Source organism: Centruroides vittatus, unplaced genomic scaffold (assembly GCF_030686945.1).
Source record: "Centruroides vittatus isolate TY-2023 unplaced genomic scaffold, ASM3068694v2 contig_3077, whole genome shotgun sequence".
NCBI lineage: Eukaryota > Metazoa > Arthropoda > Arachnida > Scorpiones > Buthidae > Centruroides > Centruroides vittatus.
In genome coordinates, this window is record NW_027121979.1 from 375905 (window position 1) to 393622 (window position 17718).

At 32.0% G+C, this 17718-nt stretch overlaps 1 protein-coding gene across 3 annotated transcripts; it reads right to left on the reverse strand.

Moving 5' to 3' along the window:
- Positions 1–325: 325 nt before the first annotated feature.
- Positions 326–8362, reverse strand: LOC136973041 (lysosomal acid glucosylceramidase-like). Of its 3 annotated transcripts, XM_067267726.1 has the most exons (12): positions 7455–8362; positions 7286–7365; positions 5989–6068; positions 5474–5665; positions 5221–5379; positions 5022–5155; positions 4799–4959; positions 1329–1572; positions 1032–1256; positions 805–968; positions 612–734; positions 326–469 (listed from the first exon to the last, which is right to left on the reverse strand). In XM_067267726.1, the coding sequence occupies exons 3-12, from the start codon at positions 6032–6034 to the stop codon at positions 364–366; spliced, it is 1554 nt and encodes a 517-aa protein (XP_067123827.1). In that variant the 5' UTR covers positions 6035–6068; positions 7286–7365; positions 7455–8362; the 3' UTR covers positions 326–363. The 3 variants fall into 3 exon arrangements, with proteins under 3 accessions (XP_067123827.1, XP_067123829.1, XP_067123828.1); XM_067267728.1 differs by lacking the exons at positions 7286–7365; positions 7455–8362 and adding an exon at positions 6144–6162; XM_067267727.1 differs by lacking the exons at positions 7286–7365; positions 7455–8362 and having other exon boundaries at positions 5989–6229.
- Positions 8363–17718: the final 9356 nt, after the last annotated feature.

The window sequence follows — 17718 nt, forward strand, 5'->3', positions numbered from 1 at the left end:
ATAACTTTTTATGTAATTAATACATTTTGTTGCTAACAAATCATATAATTTAAAAAACCTCTGACAATAAAAATATTTTTCCTCTTTTTATGTAAAAGCTTTAAGATATTTCCACTGTAGAATTTAGAATGATTATATTAAAGTAAATAAATATTTAAAACATATTGCGTATAATCAAATGTTTCAAAATTTATTTTAATTACAATTTCAAACAGAACTTAATTTTAAAAGAAACTTTTCATATGTTAGTCCTTTATTTTAAACTGATAGATTTCTTAATTCAAAGAATTAAAAAAATATCTTCTTTTTAAATTAAATAGATTAATTAATTCATCCATTATTAATTTTATTTATCAAACATTTTCATTCAGATCTCCAAATATAAGTCTGGATGGCGTGAGCAGGTATACTGTTTGACACATAACCCTGTTTATTGTCTCTCAACACGTAATCGATTTTGAAGAAACGTCTGAAAATCATTCAAATTTCTTTAAATTTTAATATAAAATCGAACAAGAATAATTATTAAAGTTATAAAAATAATAAGTAAGTATTTTATAAATAATAATAATAAAGCAATCAAACTAACAAGACGAAATCGTTTTACAAACCTATTGACGAGAATCAATACTATGGCTTTATCTGGTCGTTCGAATGCTGCCACTTCAATAAACCAATCAAGTATTCCTTTCATGCTTGAGTCAATCCGGACGGATCCAGGAGGCAAGAACTTACTGTTAAATTTCATGGTAATTAGTAATTTATAGACATTTTTGTTAAATATAAATACGAGCATTCGCATACCTAAAGTGAGCGAGTGCAAAATATACAGGCTGCTGATAGAATTCTACTGAAGTCGCATTAACAATAATAGGTGAGTCTACGAAGTTTTTTACCCAGTTTGGACCGCCGTTAGTATTTAAAGCTAAATTCCAATCAATCCAACCTGTTGTCCAATGCAGTAAGTCCTAAGAAGATAGCATATTATTGAATATATGTTTATTCATATAAGGCTAATGAAGAATGCTTACCTGTATGATATCGTGAGCGTAGTCTTCCGCTCTTTTCCAACTTCCTAATTGAACGCTTGGTTTTTCAAAAATTCCAGAACCTGAACAAGCTTCGGTAGCTAATAGAAATTTGTCTGGAAAAACATCGTGAGTTAGATCTAGAGATTTTACAGGAGAAATGGCATTCCAATACCAATGAAATCCAATTCCAGATACAAAGTCTCTTGCTTCTTTGTCATCTAGTCCCTGAAATCAAAATAATTTTCACATTAATTTAAGTTTTATTGCATTTATACATAGTCATAAATTTATTATTACCCATAGAGGCCAAAACGGGAGAAAAAGTCTTTGATCATCCATGATGATAAGCTTTATTTTTTCTGGACCTAGATGATTGGCACGGAGCGTTGGAACTAAATAATTTTTGAGAAAATTTCTCTCGGTGGCTGGAGTAAAACCCATTGATTGAAAAGAGTAAAATGGAATAAAACCTGCCGATGGTTCATTCTCAATCGTCAATCCCCAAAAACTTATATTATTATTTTCATAAGATTTCAAAAATCTGTTTGAGTAAAATAATTCAAATTAGACCAAAATTGTTATTTAGTAAACGTGAAACGAGAATATATTTCTCTTTTTTACATTTAGCAAAAATAAAACGATAAGTAAAATTAATTTTCAATGAAAATATCTACTTTATATCTAAAAATAAATATTAAATATAAGCTATCACTTGCAATGAGATTTTTAAAACTATATTTACGTTAGTATTTATAGTTAACTATTTAGCTTTACATATGTCTTCGTCTAACTCTTTTGATATAGCACATTTATCTATATAAATATATGTATAAACTAGAAATTCTCTCGTTAATCATGACGGACTACTTTTTATGAGAAAGTAGAGATTTGAAGAAATTCAAGAAGAGTTGCTAATATTTCTACAAAGTATGGTCTTTGACAAAGCCTTACTCGATGTTGCTCAAGTCGGACTTCACGGCCTTCAGGGGTGTCAGTTGTTCTTATTCTTTTAGATCTACAATTTGCCTGACCAAGTTTCCTCTTACGCTTCCCCCTAGGCATTTTTTTTTTACAAAGTAACGAGTTTTTTTAAATTCCACGTTGACAAACAAACATGAATTGCATGTACAGTACGTTAATTAGATGAGCGTTAACACTTTCTAAGTAATGGGCTCGTTAGATCATTACTTCCAATTGGATAATAGAACGTCACATGGTCACCGAAAATAATTTTTTAAAAATTTGTTATAGAAGTAACACGATGAGCGGCCGGGTGGCCGAGCGGTCAAGGCGGCAGCCTACCGCTCTGGGAGACCCAAAATGCACAAAAATGTGGTTTGGTTTGGTCCCACAAACCAAACCACATTTTGTGCATTATTTTTGTAAAGGATTTTAAAATCTTTCTAAAATCTCTGCTGATGAAAAAACAGTAAACTTTTACACAGAAAATAATTAACAATATAATAGCCGTCGCCGTGTATGTGTACCCCACCAATATAGCAAGACAACATTTGGACGATCTGGCAAAGAGTAGATGCATTACGAGAGGACCTTCTATGGGAATTTGGGCCCAGTGTAAATGTTAGATACGCGAAGAAAACGTTGAAAACTCCATGCGGCTAGTTCGTTAGTCAGACACAAACCCGCAACCAATTACCGGTGTTCACTGGTTTCATCCACTGGCCACTGATAGGTCACAAAAATATGAGAATAATTAGTGCTTAGAAATGCATAAGAGATTGATAGAAGAGATGGTAAAAGACTATCCTAACATTTTTAAAAATGAGAATTTATAGCAGTCTGCTTGGTTCTAAAGTTCAGCAAGAAAGTATATTTCATTTAGAAACGAGAAATTATTTATTGTGATATCGTCACAATGCCGGGCTGCAATTTTTAATCATATTTTAAATTTATTTAATTTAAAATATATGCTCTCCACCTCAAATTAGTAGTGGCTTGTCACTGTACATCATACTTTTCCTTTAAAAAGAGAGTCACACCGGTCATCTATTTAACACCTTTCAGGAAAAAATTTTTGAATTGAAATAACGCGACTTCCAGTTTGCACCGGCTCGTATACAGTTAATCGGGGTCTCCTGCCCCTAAGGTTTCCATATCTGGTCTCGTTTTTCATCTAACTACCTTCTCGAAATTAAGGAAATACAGACAAACGGTGAGAATTATAGGTCTACAATTTTTCCGAACTGCAGTCCATTTACTGAAATTCTTGTATGTAAAAATTATTACCACTACCTGGTCGTGGTGGGAAATCCAGTCATTTTACTGATTGATAGAGCAATGCAGGCTGGAGCACAAGCTCCTGGTAGTGACAATCGTGCCAGTAAGGTCTATGGAGAGAAATGAAGCTAAGAGTGACCACATCCACATTATGTGGAGACATTTACCCTGGTAGTAACCAAGTTTAAGTGTGATACCGGCTCGGACGTCGCCCGGGTTAACAAGATCCGTGTTCGTGGGTTAGGCAGAGGCTATGTTTGAAAAGAAAAAAAAGTGCTTATTGTACCTGTTGTTCTCTCTTCTACAGGTGTCATACCACACACACTACACAAAAGCCTGGGAACATATACAATTGAATAGAAACACCTACATTACACTACAGAAGGCCACTATATTGAATACATGTCATATTGTTAGGAAATTCCTGAATACAGACGCACACAGCCACACTTATTTAATTTTTGTCCTGTTTTGGTTGCTATGCCTGGACTCTGGTCTGGCATAGTACACTGCAACCGGTGTCAACCCAGTATAACTCACTAAACCCAACATAATAATAATAATAATGTTTGTAAAAGTTTGAAATTTTAGAATTTTTTAATATAACTTTTATTTTTTATTGCAAATATAGGTCGATCACCGATTTTTCGGTATACTTTGTTCCAAAGACTTGCCGGATCAGCTGAGGGCACTAAACAACTCAGTGTATCTTGACCCACTAAATACGTACCTTCTACATCTCTAAAATCTTATTGTTTCCTTTTTGGAAGTTATAATTAAGATTAAAAATAGGTAAAATGAGCTAAAAATCACATAAAATAGGATCACCAACAACAACCAATTATTGGTGATCTTATTTTGTGAACTCGAACTATACCCAATGTTATCTGTAGCTATTTAGTAAACAAGTTTAATGGTCACTAGAATTTTAAGAGTCATCTGTGTCCTAAGTGTCCGGATTAAAAAATGTGCCGGAAAATCGGTAACATCAATCCCAAAAAGATTTATTTGTAGCTTTAACTTTAAGATTATTTAAGTAAAAGTAGGCTTTTATGTCTATTTAAATTTAGGTGATGATACTCGCTCTCTCCCAGTACCTATAGAGTACTGGGGAGAGAAAGTATCATTATCTAAATTTAAGACCTTGTTGAGCATAAAGAAATTTTGGAAATTTATAAGCATGGCATTCTCCATCAATGTTTTAATAATAATAACTAGAATCATATATCGAATGCTCCGAAGCTTTCATTTACACAATTTCTTCTGCAACACGCTATTGAGTAATTTTTAAATTTTTTGTTTTGTTTTTATTGTATTTTTTAAACCTCTGTATGTGTTCTTTTCATTTTGTGTGTGCTCTAGAATGCTCTTTCATTTTAGTTCTAACTTCCAGATGAACGTTTTTCAAGTGGTTCATCCAATTTGTTTTTCTCTTCTTCTACAGACTTAACATATAACTTTCGCGTTATGCATATACTTTTACTAAATAGAGTTAAATGCAATCTACTATTAAAATATTTAAAATTTACTTGACAAAATATTCTGCCCAAGTTTGATAATATTCTTCTTTAAGTATTCCAGGACCACCCATGTTCCCCGAATTTTTCATCCATCCGGGGGCACTCCACGGACTGGCAAACAATTTTATCGACTTAGATTGCATTTTTTGAGCTCGGTGGATTAGCGGAATCTAAATGGAACAAAATTTTTAAGAAATTCGTTTAAATTTTCCGCAAGTTTACGAAAAATTACCTTCAATTTCGAATCTTCTTCGGTTAAACTGAAACGAGTGAGATTCACATCTCCCGGCACATCGTCATAAGAATAAACGTGGGTAGAAAAGTCACAACTGGCTATGGGCACTCTTCCAAAAGTATAATCCAAACCTGTATATTTTTCTTTTCTTTAATTAAATGTTTGATTAAATTTAATTTAAAATTGTTATCTTTACCGTCGGAGGAGTAATAACCACGCAATATCTGATCTTGTAACTGTTCTGGTAGACTGAGAATATTAATGCCGGCTGCATCCGTGAAAGCTCCACCAAATCCCAAAATCTCTTGATATCTCTTTGTTCTGTCGATTGAAATTTCCAGTCGAAGCCTCCCGTCTGTAATTAAAATATGCAAAGAATTATTTTATATCAATATATTTTTCTAATGTATTTCAAAATCAATCACAAATGCTGATTTATTGTTACAAACCTTTAGGAGGTTTCGAGGAAAATTGAAAATTCGAGGTTTTAAATCGCGATCCATCTTTACTACTTTCGTACAGTTTTGCGGTTCCTGCTTTTGCTATTTCAATGGGACCAAGAAGCGTACAATTTGATAAACTACAAACGCATACAATACTTCCATATCCATAATCTTTTGGAACGCAAGCCAATCCAAAGTCTGAAAGCGAAGTAAAAATAATCTATTTAAAGTTAATGTTTACCTTCAAATAGATCTATCATCGTGTAAAAATTAGCTTATCGTTCATACTACAAATATTATTTTAATGTTTTTCAGTACATATTGATGATTATTTTAATATTTTTACAAATTAATATCAAATTAACTTCAGACACAAAACAAATTATTTTAAAATCATGTGATAGTTACACAGTTTTCTTTACATTAAATTATCTTAATCAGATTACATTTATCTTAACATATGATAATTACAGTCGAATGTTGCATCAATAATAAATTAAATTATGAAATCTTTTACTTACTGAAATAGATCCATAAAATGTAAGAGAATAAAGTGATTCGAAGCATCACGTTCAAACACTGTCACTCAAGTTTCAAAAATCTGAAAGTATAAAATGTTAATCGCCGATAATCTTTATCTAAATAACTGAATTTATCGCAGATCACAGATTGTTACCCTTCTATACTCGAATAAATTTCATACCGAAGATACAATGGAGATTCCTATAAACCATAATTTAGGGAAAATGCTATATTTTTAACATTTAGGTAGTTCATTTATTAGATAATTTTGACAGTTCCTGGATGCAAATATGTATATATAAACAAGAAAAAAAAATACAAGAAAAAATATTCCTTATATTAGCAGCGTACACCAAACTGAAACCAGTTTGACTGCAACATCAAGAATAGATAAACAAACGAAAAATATACTTGCCTGAGGCCGATGTTTTAAAAATTAAATTATACAAATATTATTATTGTTATATTAATAATATTAACTATATTTTACTATACGATAAGTGCTCGTTGTTGATGAAAAAGTATTAAAAATTTATGATAATAATTCAATTTTTGTGGGCCCTTGAAACCTGGGGCCCAGGTCTGAAGCCCTGTTAGTCTCTATATAGATCCTCCCCTGTATAAATGCATGCTTCAGAAAAAACTCCAAAATTTATAGATTTTTAAAATTTTTACTCTTTCCGCCCTACGGGCAATAAGAAGACTTTTTTTAAATCAGGTTCATAATACGACAGCCGGGTGGTGAGGGATGGAGCTACCCCGAAAAATTCCTGGAGTTTTTCGATCCACTCGGCTTCGCTCCTGACATATTATAACTTTTTAATAAATAAGAAACAAATAATAGGCGATGATGTAAAAGTATAAAAAATAAATTTTATTACAGGCAGTATTATAACATAATCTAAAAAATTGTAATCTGCTTACGTGTTTTGTTTTTGCTTGCTTTTAAAATAGGGAAATTTATGAAATTATTACAAAGGTTGCTTCTAGCCCTTGGTATATTATATATTAATTATGAACAACGGTGAGGCAGATAATTGTGAAGGCTTATCAGACCAATGATGGGCACAAAGGCTCAGGTATCAAGTGAAAACAATTTAATAAACACAAAAATTACTACATAAGTATGGAAACGAAAACCCAAAATGCATTTCGGACTATTTCCCGAGAGGAAATAGTCCCCCATCACTTGGTATGAACTAAGGGTAATGCTATATTAAAAATTATACAAGGTAACGGTCAACTTAAAAATATTCCTAAAGCTATACAATATAAAGATGAAAACGTCGTTATAACTGTATGAGCAGTAAGCATATCAGTGTAGACAGGTGTAATAAATCTTCATAACGTAGCATGGTGGTGTGACGTACAAGGTGCTAATAAAAAAGTTATAAGTTAGACAATTATTGATTTAAAGTTATGAACTAAAATTATACAGACAGATAATGTACAGGTACATACATACCAAAGACAGTAAGACGACAGAGTTGCTGGTGCCAGCTTACAACAAGGTGCTGAGAGTGGTAGTAAGGGAGGTATGTAACAGTCCACATCTGGTGCACAAGTGGTGACAACATATGATAAAATTTCAAGTTTCCAACAGTTTTTAACAATATATAGTCGTAACATCACAAAGATATTTAGTTTTTAAAATATATAATTATGCCATCCTTCGTCAATTTTAACACCTAGGTTATCATTAGTTCTATTAACATTATTAATTTTTTAAATTTCTATATGTTCAAAATATTTACGTTCATAGGTGTTAGTTTCAAATTTTAGCGCTTTTATCTATTGCACAACCATATAGACTGCAATGTTTAGCAACTGCAGAGTATTCGAAATTGTATTTGATGGCGTTTATGTGTTCTTTTATACGAACTTCGAGACATCTTTTTGTTTCACCTACATAGGTCATACGATTATTACAATTGCAGTTAAACCTGTATATCACATTGCTTTTTAAAAGGGCATTAACCATATTGTTTGGGTGGTTTGGTCGGATGTATTTTCGGGTTTTATTACAAAGGTCAGGGACTAAATTGGTGTTGGTGCTGTTTAAGACCATTTTAATTTTCTCAAACATATTTTTTACATACATAAGTCTAAAGAACTTTTTTGTGTCATTGTTATTAACGGGATTAGCGGTATGGATCTTTGTGTTATTATTACACTTAAATTGTTTTAGCCATTTGTCTACAAGTACTTTTGGGTAATTATTTAATAAGAAGGTCTCAACAATGTCTGTGATCTCAATATTCTTTTTATAATCAGAGGTAGTTCTATTAAATATCTTTTTGATGAAATTAACAAAAATGTTACTTTTTATGAACAAGGAGGTATGTGAGTGGTAGTCCATGAATTTATTAACGTTACATGATTTTAGTTACTAGACATGCTAATACCCTTGAAATAAAAAAATTACAAAAAATCGAACTAAGTTTACCTTTACCTTGTATAATTTTAAATATACCATTACCTTTAGATAATATCTACTGATGATGCTTACTACTCATACTGTTACAGTCGTGTTTTCATCTTTATATTGTATAGCTTTAGGCATATTTCTAAGTTGACCGTTACCTTGTATAATTTTTAAAATAGCATTATCCTTAGTTAATACCAACTGATGAGGGACTATTTCCTATCGGGAAAATAGTCCGAAATGCATTTTGGGTTTTCGTTTCCATACTTATGTAGTAATTTTTGTGTTTATTAAATTGTTTTCACTTGATACCTGAGCCTTTGTGCCCATCATTGGTCTGATAAGCCCTCACTATTATCTGCCTCACGGTTATGTTCAATATCTTTATGTTCAGTTGATAATTTAATTAATATAGGGAAATTTATGCTGGCACACCATTATTATCGTTTTATTTTTGAAATTAGTACTAGCGACATTTATTTTTACTTTCTTTTACAATAATTAATATACAGTACATTCTAACAATTATGTCTATATTGAGTTTTTTTTAGCAAGTTCTTTATGGATCGGCAAGGCCCAGAACAGGGCGGCCGAATGACGAGACACGGAGCCCGACATATCTGGATGGACCACTTTTTAAAAATTCCTGGGGTTTTTCGACCCGTCCGAAATCGATCTTAGGTTCTCCAAAGCGGTACGTTGCCATTTTAAAAGCTCGGCCATCCGGTCGACTAACATACAACGCTCATACATCCACTGATAAACACGATGTTTTATGAACGGTTAGAACACTGCACGTTATATGCTATAGAAGTTTTAATTATATACGTATATATATAATCCGGACTATGAACCCACAACGGGGGTTCGAGTGTGGATCCAGTTCGATCTTTTCTTCAGTAATTTTCTACATTTTATTTTTAACAGTATTGCAAAAATATAATCATTTTTACTTAATTTTTGTAAATATAAATTGCATTATTATGGAATAAGATTTTATTTCTATTTGTAAAATCTAAAATAAAATAAACTTACCAAACTGCTAAAATAAACTTGTGCTAACTGCACCATCCGGGAAATAAGTGATTCAGTCAAAATATTTATCAAATACACTTAATTCACTGTATAATTAAATTTTTAACTGAATAAAATATCATATTTTAATAAAATAAAATTGAACGGGATATTGGATGATTCTTCGTGACAAGCAGATAAGCAAACCAGTGATATACCGTATATCTCGGCGGATAAGACTATACTTGAATCATAAAAAAAGGCCCCCAAAATCCGGGGTCGTCTTATAGGACAGATACAAAAAAAATTAGATTGAAATTTATATAAATTAAAACCATTATAAAAAAACGGACAAACCATAATTATTTACTAGTAGAGAGTAGGGTATGTCCACAAAATAGAATAGCCCATACGACGTTTTTGTGAATAGTCAAGGTCATTACCCGTATGCCCGAATTAGTGCAAATGTTTGCAACAATCGCAAGGCAGTGCAAGAAAATAAAATTTGTTCATTCGAAAAATTATAAATGGGACATAATTCCGTATACGCTATACAGTATTATTATTCAGATGATGATCGCTGATCTAAACTAAATTCATAGGCCGTTGATAGTTTGTGGGTCGTCTTATAGGACAGATATATGCTAAAAGTATAAAACTTCGACGAAAACCTATACCTCGTCTTAACTGAAGGTCGTCTTATCCGCCGAGATATACGGTATTTCGTTTCGTATGAAAGGAACTATACCATTGGTTTGTTTACCAAGATGTTTGTCACTTAGATGGACCCAATTTTTGTTTGTTAACTTCCTATGAGGATCTCTGGTAGCCTGCAGTGGCGTGCCGTCATTGGAAGCGATGGAAGCGCCGATTCCACCTTCCAATGACCTTCCCTTGAATTTTATAAAATATAAATTTTCATATTTTAACGTACTTTAAATTAATTAAAATTAATATTTTATTATAACTGCATTATGTATCTTTTACAAATTTCTATACTACATGTGAAAAAAAACGAACTATTGTATATTCGAATAATTCGGTGGCGAAAGGAATGTCGAAACCGGGTCAGTCTCCAATCAGCCAGATTATATAGGCATTAGCACATGCGGTTTACAGAGCACCAACGTCACGCTTTAGCTGGTAGAAGCAACACACGCGTAAAGCGTCCAACTTTATATCCCGGAGCGGTTGTGGGCTGTTAGCCACCTGCCTGCTAGATGTTCGGCCGCTCTCTCCCGATTATGTAAATCATGAGCAGACTAGATCAACGGCGGGCAACCCCCGGCCCGCGGGCCAGCTACGGCTCGCGAAAAGTTTCTATCCGGCCCGCGAGATCTTTAATAGATTATTAAATTGGAAAAATAACTAATTAATAGTTAATTTTCCAATTCTTTGTAATTTTCGAAAACGATAAAAAAAATAAATGTAGAAATTAACTTTTTATTTATTTATTTCATATTTGCAGACTAAAAAAATTACGAGTCACAAGAAGGCGTCAATTAACTACTACAGCCCGCGGAAAAACGTAAAATTTATTCTGGCCCATGTTATAAAAAAGGTTGCCCACTGTAGACTAGATTTATAACTTAACCCAACCGATAGGAATTTACTGGTATGTTTTTATGATAGTTCTGTATAGTTGACAGGAGTTTAAAAAAACTCCATTAAAATATTTGATATATTTATTCCGCGTTTATTCTGCTCTCCCATCTTATTTTACTTACGGATTTCAATGTTAAACCAGTGATATTACGATTTAGTACGTCCCAGCTGTAAGGGGATGCAGAAAAAACGTGTACAATTCTAGTACAGTGTTAAAAATTAACTGTTACTTTGGCAGCATCATTCACAACCAAATTTAATGAATGAGACGTACTGTACAATGGTACAAAAAAAGCTCTAGAATTTATTTTCCTTAAATTTACGATTTATGTATTGGTTGTCATAAAAATTTCTTTCCACTTCTTTCCCAAGACTACAGATATTCGAGTACAAAGTACCGGTTTCAACTTATTTCTACTTAAGAAGTAGTTAAATAATTAAGAGATTAGGGAATGGGGACATAAATAAAACCCCGATGAAAGAGCCGAAATTTTACTTAAACAGAAGCTTAACTGAACCAATCTCTTGCCGAATACAGTGGGGTCTGATCTCTTCGTAATATTAGATGTAATAAAGACAGAAATTTTTCCAGTTCAACGAGAGTGACCGAAAAGTTGTAAATTTTGGAAATTTCCGTGAACACTTGGTCCTAAAACGAATTAGTTAGAAAACGAACGACGGACAATCTGTTAAGTTTAACATATTTAGATTTTTACATCTATGGTGAGAAACGTTTAAAATTTACAACAGCCCTGTGGTGTCCTTTGAGATATACTAGTGATGCGACAAAAGAGGCATTTGACATTGACCGGTATCGGCACCCTCGGGATTTGGCACGCACACGCCTACCTGGACCGTCTCCGATTCCATTCATTAGCCACTCGTAGGGAGCTATTTCACTAAGTGGATTGTTTTAAGATTTAAAAAGTAAAGAATATTTTGTTATTTTTATGTACGTTTCTTCACAAAGTTATATTTAATTATAAGTTTCTTTAAAAGTATATTCGTACAATTTAAGAATTTTTTGTACTAGGTATGTATATTCGTCACACATTTCGTTTTACCAAGTAAGTTTCTTTTTATAATTTTAATTTTAGCCCTTATATCGTGGCTAGTGATTCAAAAATTTATTTTAAAAAAGTTTTGGTTCAAGACCGTATAATGAAAAAGAAAACATTATTAAAAGAGAAAGACCAATGCCTAAATTAAATATAAATACGTCTACAAAAAATTTCGACATTTTGACGATAAAATTTATGACGAATGACGATTCTTTCGTAAAATTGAAGCAATTTGGAAATCAAAGCGGAATAGAATTTAACATTGGTAGACAATATAAAATAAATATTGAAAATTATAACAAGATAATTACGATTAATAGATATATCTAAATTAATAGATGTTATATGTTTTTTCTCAAAGCAAGAATTGGCATTTAGAGGGCGTAGGGAATTTATTGAATCTAATAACGGAGGTAATTATATTGAACTTTCTTATTTATTAAGTACGTCGGATAATCTATTAAAAATACATTTAAAGAAGTATACGGTTTTTACTGGCTTATCGAACAAACGAATACGAACGGGCCCTGACGCGCAATTAATTGATTGCCCCTGAAAGTCGGCTTCTTACAGAAACACAGCTTCCCTATCATCAAATGTCACGGCACGCCACTGTTAAAAGATTAATTTTGGTAAATCCTACGTAGGTGATTTATATATAAATGAATTAATTTAATTTATATCATCAAACGACTTTTTTTAAAACTAAAAATTATATTGGTCTATTTTTTAATTTTTAATATTCATGTACCAAAAACGATATTATTTACTCATACATATACAAAAATAACTTTATAAAAAAAACAATTTTTTATGTTATAAATATATTATTGATATCAATATATACAAATTAAGTGTTATGTAAAAACAATTAAATCAGGTACAAAATTTTTTTGTATTTTCTCACAATCCATCCTGCTAAATATTGTAATCCATCATTTTTTAATTCTACATTTTCCTGAGATATCTCACATAAACTATCATCATTTACATTGCATGAATTTTCAGATATTCCTTGTTCTTTAGAACTAGACATATCTGAAACTTCTTGCAGTAAATCTGCCTCTTCAAACATTTCATTTATTAAATAATTTTCAACTATCTGATCTTCTGTGTTTAATTTATTTTGCAATATTCCTGGTGATTTGCCTAAAATTATCATTCTTACTCTATATATTACTTCGAGTGGACTAGGATGATCATATAAACCACCTCTAGTTTGAATCTGTGAAAATAGGTTTTCTAAAGAATCCTGATTTACTTTACATGTTAAGATATAATGGTATTTAGGAAATTTTGAACTAAGGTCGAAAAATAAATCTTTGATAGATTTAATAGATATAAGCATTCCTTTTTGAAATGTTTGAAGTGATTGTTTAGATACACATCTCATACTTTCAATTATTCTGTAAGTATTATCAAGTATATTATTTTGTTCAGTTATGTTAATGCCATAAGCACATTTGGAGGGATAATCAATTTTGTAATGAAAATTGGGTGTTGAACTATTCATAACATCAAACCATGCATTAACTGATGATATAAATTCATAAGCTGCTAAGGCATTTTCAGTTTTAATATATCTTTTAATAGCAATAGCTGTAGAGTTAGAAAATAGTATATATTATTTCCATTAGATGGATGTATAAATTTAGTATTGAATATATTTATCCCTAATTCCTTCCATAATCCTATATTTTGTCCACCACAGTCACTAACAACAGCAACAACAGTATATCCTGCATCAAAAAGTTTTGAAATAACAGTAAATAACAGTTTTTTTTTTTCATTTTAACATCAAAATCCAAGTAAACTGGTTGTTTCCATGATGCAAATAGTCCTCTTGCCATCATTACTAAAACTTGATTATTGGGTCCAATAAATTTATCCCTCACTTTATCATATTCATATATATACTCTTTACCTGAAATATCAGTAAAATGTTAAAACAGAAAATTAAAATAATTATTGAATTATGTGGTTTTATCAATATGAGTACAGTATATACAGTATTTACCTTCATCTCATCAAACTGAAGAACTGTAAGTTTTTCCTCTTCTGAAAGTTCAAAGCCTTTAATTTTCATGATGTTTATAACATCATTTAATATGCCTTGACAAAGATTTATTTTTGAAGCCCATTGTCGAAGTGTCGAAACTGCAGGTAACGGGATATTCATTTGATTTCTTAAGTATAAATATGATCTTATGCTTAAATATCTCAAAGTAAATGCCAAATTCATATCTTCTTTCTTCCATTTAATTTTCTTTTTTCTCTCCAGCAGATTATATATTTGTTTCTGTAAAGGTACCTTTCAATATTGATATAACAAAATCTTTTTTATTTTTTTCAATTTTTCATGTTCTTTTTGAATGATGACAGTTTTACTTTTCAACAATTTCAGATTTCTTTGGATTGCTTGCATTCTTATCTCAATATGTTTAATCTTCATTTTTAAAATAGAATTTTCATGTTTAAATTTAAAATTAAGATCTTCTAAAGTTTTATAATTGTTACATTTGTTAAGAGATTCTTCTGGTTTATCCTGTTTATTTACATCTAAAAGTTTTTCTATCAGGTTTTTCTATTTTTTTTTTTTTTTTTTTAATACACGATTCTTTCTTTCATTTGACTGTTTAATATTTTCATTTTCTATATTTCCTAAATTTACTGTCGGTAAAGAAGTTTTCTTTAGTTTAGGTCTTGCCAATAAACCTAATAATTCGGCTTTTAAATTTCTCTCAAAATCATTTTCTGTGAAATGATCAGAGCAAACATGACAAGAATCAGGATTAAATTTATCTTTTCTTTTACAATTATGGATCCATTTTCTCCTTATTATTGGATCTTTAAGAAATGTAAAATAACTAACTTTCCTGTTTAATAACTTTGTTTTACAATAGCTTTTATTACAAGTTGCAACAGCACATGTTGCTCTGGCATCTAAAAAAAATAATAATAAAATTTAGGTATTTTTTTATTTTTCCAAATAAGTCTAATCAAGATATAATATTCTGAAGTGGTAAAAAGGAGTATTAACATTTCTTACATAAAAATTATTATACGAATAAATAACACTACAATAAATTTATACTGAATATATAAAACATTTTTATATTTCATTTTCAAGCATTTTACGTAAATATGCATATTTTAAAAAGTTATATTAATTAATAATAAACAATATTTCTTTTTTACACCTCGAGTTATCTTAAAAGTGTCACCACCCTGTTACGGGGCCAGCTTATTATTTGTAGTCGTCGTTTCATCGTGCAGATACTATTTTTATACATGCAGAAAACTATTCTTAGTATTTTTAAGTATTTTAGTAATAAATATATTTTATCCGTAACCATATTCTGTAATTTCTACAGAACGAAGAGTAAAGACAACAACAGATTATCAAACGGTTCTAGGAACACACTTGTTACTTCCGTACAATTTTTATCGACATAATTATGTTTAATAATAGTAATAACGATAGATATATTTACCTTCGAAGATTATGAGTCTAAAAACGCTGAACAAAGTAACAAAAATAGTGAAATTCCAAAATTTTCTTCCCTCGCTTACTGTGGTGAAACAGTCGCTCGACCACGGATCGACTAGGGATGACGTATATCCGGAATCTGGCAGGAAGTGGCTAAATCGGCTGTATGAGCTAACCTTATATTCTAGAACCTTGGCAACCGGGTGGTGAGGGACGGGAGCCGACATATCCGGTAGGATCACCCCCGAAAAATCCCTGGAGATTCGACCCGTCTGGATTCGATCCCGGGTCCCCCAGAGTGGTAGAGGCTGCTATCTTGATCTGTCGGCCATCCGGCCGTCGAACTGGAAGGTTTATCGAAAATGATTTTTTATACAATGTGATGAGTAAACGATCACAGTTATTCGTGTAATATATTGACGATAGCTTAACTCAGACCTGGCCAATTTATGTGGCCCAGTGGAAAATCATGGACTTTCATGACTCAAAGCACCGATGATCTACTCCATATTTTTATTTTGTGAAAACTTAATAATCTATTCTAATGAAATTATTCTGTGAAACATAGTTGTATTGCACAGTAATTAACGTTTAAGGTTATCTTTCTAATAAAAAATTAAGATGTAAAATAAACGACATCACAATAAAAAATTCGTATTTCTTTCTGTCACATAAATTATAAGTTTTACTTCTCTTCGGCGAACTCGTTTTGCACTGAACTGAATTGTTTACGGTACAATAAAACAATTTCAAAAATAACGACGTACTGCTTTCATCGGTTAGGACACTTCTTCCTACTCATGTCATAGAGCACAGCGTTATCAACCCATAGAAAATATTTAAAAGACTTCTCTATGAAAAATATAAATATTCCTATTAAAATTACTATTTTTCACACTTTAACAAACCATTTATCTGCGATCGACTTGTTGACCGAGCCTGGTGTGATCTAGTACAAAAGTATAAACTTATTAAATTATCCCTTAATAAATTTTAGAAATTTTATAAAATTATCAATAAATACGAAAAATTTAATAGTAATTTAATTTTTTTTTACAATTATAATTATCAAAATAAGAATTCAAAATTGATAAACAACACAATGTAAATTACGTTTATCTTTTTTGCACCTGTTTTAATTTTTAGACTAGTTTATTAACACCTGCCAATCGAGGTTTTTTTTTTTAAACTCTTTTTACCCTGTGGGCACTAAGAGGGCCTCATTTAGCAAGTCCATTATGGGTTCGGCCATGCCCACAATAGGGCGGCCTGATGGTGAGGGACGGGGGCCCAACATATTACTTTAATTAACCCAATGGCATAAATCGGCATGGGAATCGCCTTCCATGTAACTTCTCCAAAAAATTTCTCGGAAATACAGGATTCCCGCAATCCTCGAAATTTAACTGTAGGGATCGCAAAAACGCGTAAAAATGGTGAATAATTATAAAGTTCCGAAGTCGGAAAGTTTCGAGAGTCAAATCGTGTCAGGAACATGTGTTGGTGATGTAAACCAGACACGAAAGAAACTCTCCCAAACTTATCCTAAAACAAACGCGACACGATAATGAACGACCGAGGGGATGTCAACCGAGAGAGAGGGAGCTTTGTCCAGGTGCTCGTGTACGAGTGTCTCCCTGTTAATACAATACTATTAGCTACTGCTATGGTCCTTATTGAAGCTCTTTTATATATATGGTTAGTTACAAATTTCATTATTTACCATGCAATGAATATATAGTTTACTTCTTCCACACCACCCTTTAAATTTACAAAATTAAGAGTATAATATATATCAGGATATTAACACTGCTCAGTCCTAATGATCTACAATCACTTCTTGACTTACGACCAGTTCGACTTATGTCTGAAGTTGCGGAACCGAACCCCGTCGTAAGTCGAGAAGTGACTATACAGCATTGACTTTTTTTTTTTAACTCTTTCCGCCCTGTGGGCACTAAGAGGGCCTCTTTTAGAAGGCCCATTATGGGTTCGGCCAGGCCCACAATGGGGCGACCGGGTGGTGAGGGACGGGGCCCGACATATCTGAACGGACCACCCCCCGAAAAATTCCTGGGGATTTTCGACCCGTTCGGATTCGATCCCGGGTCCCCCAGAGCGGTAGGCTGCCACC